General features: G+C 42.0%; 1 protein-coding gene across 1 annotated transcript; it reads left to right on the top strand.

The window, feature by feature from the left end:
• The first annotated feature begins 3,932 nt into the window (after nucleotides 1-3,932).
• LOC129429961 (trace amine-associated receptor 4-like) lies at nucleotides 3,933-4,952 on the top strand. The gene has a single exon (XM_055186965.2). The coding sequence runs from the start codon at nucleotides 3,933-3,935 to the stop codon at nucleotides 4,950-4,952; it is 1,020 nt and encodes a 339-aa protein (XP_055042940.2).
• Nucleotides 4,953-5,394: the final 442 nt, after the last annotated feature.

The raw sequence follows: 5,394 nt of genomic DNA, 5'->3' as shown, positions 1-5,394 counted from the left end.
GCGAGGTTGAAAATTTGGTCAAAAAAACACGGCACATGCCCATTATTCCCATTCAAAAACAAAACGCGGGTTTGTGTACGTGTTGCACATGCGCGAAAGTGACCTTGCCGTGATCTGGGCATCGCCCGTGTTGCTGTAAAATGGTAGAAATCACTGAGGTTAAAGGAAAACATTTACACAAACCCATTATTTGTCCAATGGAAAACATTTGGATGCACGTGTCAGTCCTCTATCTCGGCACAGGAACGAGATAGGCTGACGGGACCTGCACACCCGTCTTAATCTTGGTGCGCTCTAGTCACAGCTCAAATATGCGGAAGATCGGGTGCGATCTAAAATTTGGTCTCTCGTGTTTACAACAATAATAAGCAATTGGACAAGTCATGGGTCAGCGGACATGGGGGTGGTGCCTCTCATACAAAAAATTGGTAAATGGACAAATAACTGGTATGCGTACCTCGGTGGGGGGTCAGGGATGAGTTCCATACAACTAATGGGCTAATGGACACATAATGGGTCCGTGTACATTGGGGGGGTCCCGGGGGTGTTTTCATACAACTAATGGGTAATGGACAAATAATGGATCCGTGTACATTGGGGGGGTCCCGAGGGTGTTTCTATACAACTAATAAGTAATGGACAAATAATGGGTCTGTGTACATTGGGGGGTCCTGAGGGTGTTTCCATACAACTAATGGACTAATGGATAAATAACAGGTCCATGGATGGGGGGTACAGTCGCCCCCTTGAGTCAAAGTGGTGTATCACACCAAAAACCCAAAATCTTTGACGCCCCTTTGCTTGGCTCATGGGGGGCCAGGTGGGCGGATCAACCATTCACTGTCTCCGGTTAGGGCGGGGACATACCTCGCAACTCCCATCGTGTTGCAAAAAATGTGGGGGGGGGCGCCCAATGTACACGAACCCACGTCCACAGTCAATATCCATAACTGGCAAGTGTACGGTTCCCTTGTGTCAAAAACTCACATAATTTAACATTGTCATGAAAGTGGGGGCGAGTGATTGTATGCTTTTCGTATCCGCCGTGGCTCTGTTAATCCTATGAGCCAACGTCACTTCTCTATTACCATGCCCCCCTCCGTGACCATATCCATAGTGGCCATACATACGCCCCTGGGGGCGCCCTTGAGTCATGGGGGTGCCCCCACGATCCCCCATGACCCCCACCCCCCGTACACTGACCCAATGGCTGAATCCGAAATTGCATATTTACTGTGTAGGTACTGAATTTCACTCAGTACCCACTTAACGTGCGCTAAGACAGCATTTGACGTTATCATGCGACCTATGATGTAGTAGACTTGTTCGAGTTCATGCGGAACCACAAGAAGACAGGAGATTGACATCACAATACCGCGAGACTTCTCCATATGATTTCGGGAATCGCTCTCACGGTAATTTGATGTCATCCACCTACAGAGGTGCATGAACTCGAACGAACCTAATAACAGACATGATAACGTATGCTTGTGTATGAGGGACAGGTGCACTAACACACCTGATTGCATCAGTAATTGACAACTCTACGACGGTCTCTGTCAGTGTAACAGATATTACACATTAGTTTGTAGTGGACAAAAATAAGTAAAACAAGCAGATTGTAATTTAATATCTATTATCAGTTGACAGCTGCGCTTGAATACAAACTAGACAATGCAGGCAATGTGATTATATACATTTTAGTGAAGCAATCTCTTGTATTTACTTAAAACAACAGGAAACATGAATAAAAAAATGAATGAATAAAACCATCACAATAAATGAAAACATATAGAAGTGAATTCCATATCAAACAAAACTTTATTCAGATGTATTTTTCTAACAAACCATCACATATTTACTGTCATCTCAACACAGCTGTGACAATTCTACAGCTTTATTTTCATGAATCAGCTGAGCACTTTGTTGTAAATCCTGGGTCTGTGCGTGAAGTCAGGGTGCTGAGGAACAGCCCTGTGTAATGTATCGAAATCACCCGATTGGTTGGTCTCCGGTCGATTGCTTTGCTTACCCGTGGCATCATGGGAAAGCTGGGATAGAAGTGTCCATCCGATGCACGCTTCAGAATCTGGACCGACTCAGTAGGGCATCCGGGGATTTCTCGCCTACTGATTTAAATGATACTGAGGATTCGGACATACTACTCTGTTCACGTACTGTTTCCCCTACTACATTTTCAGTAAGTAGGTGGTTTCGGACGATACTTAAGTACACGTGCCTCTGAATCTCCCGAGAAATAGTCCAAAATCCCGGTAATTCTCGCCTACCCATTTACGTATACTGAGGTTTCGGACATACTATTCGTTCGACTCCCCTGACCCCTTAACCCTCGATTACACGGACCCCTATTTTTACATTTGCCCATTATTTGTGCGGATTGACCCCTCCGACCCCCCTGACCGCCCATGACACAGACCCACTTTTTGTACATTTGCCCATTATTTGTGTGGAATGTCTCCCCCGACCCCTCCCCCATGACACAGACACATTATTTCTACATTTGCCCACTATGTGTACGGAACGTCCCCTACGACCCCCCCCAATGACACGGACCCATTATTTGTACATTTGCCCATTATGTGCACGGAACGTCCCCCCAACCCCCATGACACAGTGCCATTATTTGTACACGGGACGTCACGGGACCTGCTTTCGTCCGTTCACGTGCTCTGTAGTGCAGAGTTTGTTATGAAAACACCATCCCTGTCCATTTTTGCTCATTTTGTACCCTGCCTTTACCAACCCCCCCCCTACCCCCTCCTCGCCCACCGGCTGTACGTTTGCCAGTTATTCGTTTTGAGATCCGGCACTTCTCAGGGTCGCCGGGACGAGTGTACATGAACCTGGTACGAATAATAACATTGGTTTAATTGAGGAGTGTCAGTGCGTCGCGCGGCCCCCTAGGTGTTTTGCGATCGCACTGCGAGGCGCTGAACATGCGGATTTCGGAGATGTTGTCCGGGGGCCCTGCGCCAGACTGCCCATTGAGTTTGGGGCGCTTAGCCCCTGACAGTTTCCCGCTAAACCCGCGGGTTCGCTGACGGGGTCATATCGGGTCAAAATTCGGTGTAAACGATGTTCAAAACTTTTTGAGCTTGTCCAATTTCGACCACATTCAGAGGTAGTTGAAAACACTTTCGATCGGATTGCTTTCGTAGTGTAAACGTGCATGTGGTTGAATCTGTTCAAACAGCCACAAGAGACCACCTACTTTCCGCCCACTTATCTAATGTGATGGACTGAACACAATGTTTTACCTCTTTTCTGACTTCTAACGTGAACACACAGTGTGCAGTGCTCATGTCAGACATTTGACTTTATGTTTTTGACTTTTCTTTTAATAAGAGATAAATCTAGCATTTTATCAAACTTTATTATTAATAAACCATGTCAATATCTAGGATAAACACCTAAACTTAGATTTTAGTATTAAATAATATACATTTCCCTTAAATCTTTTGTTTCTTTTGTTTGATTAAAAACATTAATATATTGCCCTACATTATTAACATTAGTCTTATTAGCAAGGGGGAGCCAGAAAATAATAAGACTTTCACAAACCCCATTTTGAAGAATACAAAATATTGTGTGTTATTGCTCTCAGATCAAGTCACAGATAATATTAGATAACATCAAATTATTCTAATCTCATGAGTCAAGATGTTTGTGTATCAGTTAGTTACGTATACAGTTGGGGAGGGGTTGAGACCTGACCTGATGTGTATAAATGAACACATCTGAGCTATATCAAGTTTATTTGGGGAGTTAGATCGAATGGGCATGTACAGTATTTATGTTTATGTTTCTTTAGAGTTGTAATTTCTAAAATTATTCAGTTTAAACTTTGGGTGATAATTGTCTACCTGTTAACAATTACAAAGGAAGTCCTTTCAGATGTTCGGGCAGACGCGATGTCTTTCAATGAGACTGAGAATATTCTCCTGTGTTATCCTTTACATCCAGACTCTTGTCCTAGAGCTCATCGTCTCACTGTTGTTAAAGTGGCAATGTACGCTTTTATTTCACTTATGATCCTCATGACAGTTTTTGGGAATCTGCTGATCATCATCTCCATCTCTTACTTCAAACAGCTTCAGTCTCCAACTCATCTGATCGTTCAGTCGTTGGCTGTGTGTGACTGTCTGCTGGGTTTACTGGTGATGCCCTACAGTATGGTGCGATCTGTCGAGGGCTGCTGGTTTTTGGGAGATGTTATTTGTAAAATTCACTCTAGCTTGATCGTAACCCTCTGTTTCTCTTCTTTAATACATCTTAGTTTAATATCTATTGATAGATACTGGGCCATCTGTGACCCTCTGAGGTACAAAATGAGGATCACAAACAACACTGTGACTGTATGTATCACCCTTACATGGATCTTTTCATTTGTGTACTGCTTTTCTGTTGTGTTTACAGGGGTGAATGCTGTTGGTTTGGAAGCTTTTTTATTACAGATGTCTTGTTTTGGTGGCTGTGTTCTGTTTTTTAACAAAGAATGGGGACTAACTTGTATAATATTGGCATTTATTATTCCAGGAACTATAATGACCTCTCTGTATATCATCATATTCAATGTTGTGAAAAAACATGCAAAGGTTTTGTCAGAGAAAGTGTCTGTGATCACCACAGGTGTTAACAGTCAAAGTTCTGCACACAGAGAAAGAAAAGCAGCTAAAACTCTGGCTCTTGTTATGGGAGTTTTCTTTATCTGCTGGCTGCCTTTTTCTATTGCTGCAGCTGTTAATCCTTTTTTTAATTATGTGATCCAAGCTGATGTTTTTGATGTTTTAGTTTGGTTTGCATATTTTAACTCAGCTTGTAATCCTTTGATCTATGGATTTTTTTATCCTCGCTTTCAGAAGGCCTTTAAGACTCTCATATTCACTTATATCTGTGGATTCAGTCATTCAGGTACTCTTACATTTGAATGAATACAGTTTCTGTAGATAAATAATAACCAGTGACTGAATAAATAAACAAGAGAATTTAAACAACACATTGAGCAAAACGTGCCAGACAGATTTAGATCTGAGATGTATATTACAAATGTTTTTAACTTGTCTTTTAATGTCCTGTCTTCAATAGTATGTAGGTTTTGTGATTTAAACCCAAGTTGATGTTTAATACAAAACTATTCAGAGGAACTGAAAACTGTTTAATCATATATGATTAAAGTCATGATTCAATAATAGGGTAAGTGTACCCTTTAAGTCCACTCTTCACTTTGATGTCAAATTATAAAAAGAGAAAATCATATTTTATGCTGCTCATTATTTTAAGCAATCCAGTGATTTGTTAGTTTCCTGATATTTTTGTTTCATGCCAATCACATTTGTCAATGTTGAGTTGGACTCATTCATGTGGATGCTGTCT

Source organism: Misgurnus anguillicaudatus, chromosome 18 (assembly GCF_027580225.2).
Source record: "Misgurnus anguillicaudatus chromosome 18, ASM2758022v2, whole genome shotgun sequence".
Classification (NCBI taxonomy): Eukaryota; Metazoa; Chordata; class Actinopteri; order Cypriniformes; family Cobitidae; genus Misgurnus; species Misgurnus anguillicaudatus.
The sequence above is the reverse complement of the archived record's forward strand: the minus strand, read 5'-3'. Positions and strand labels throughout refer to the sequence as shown.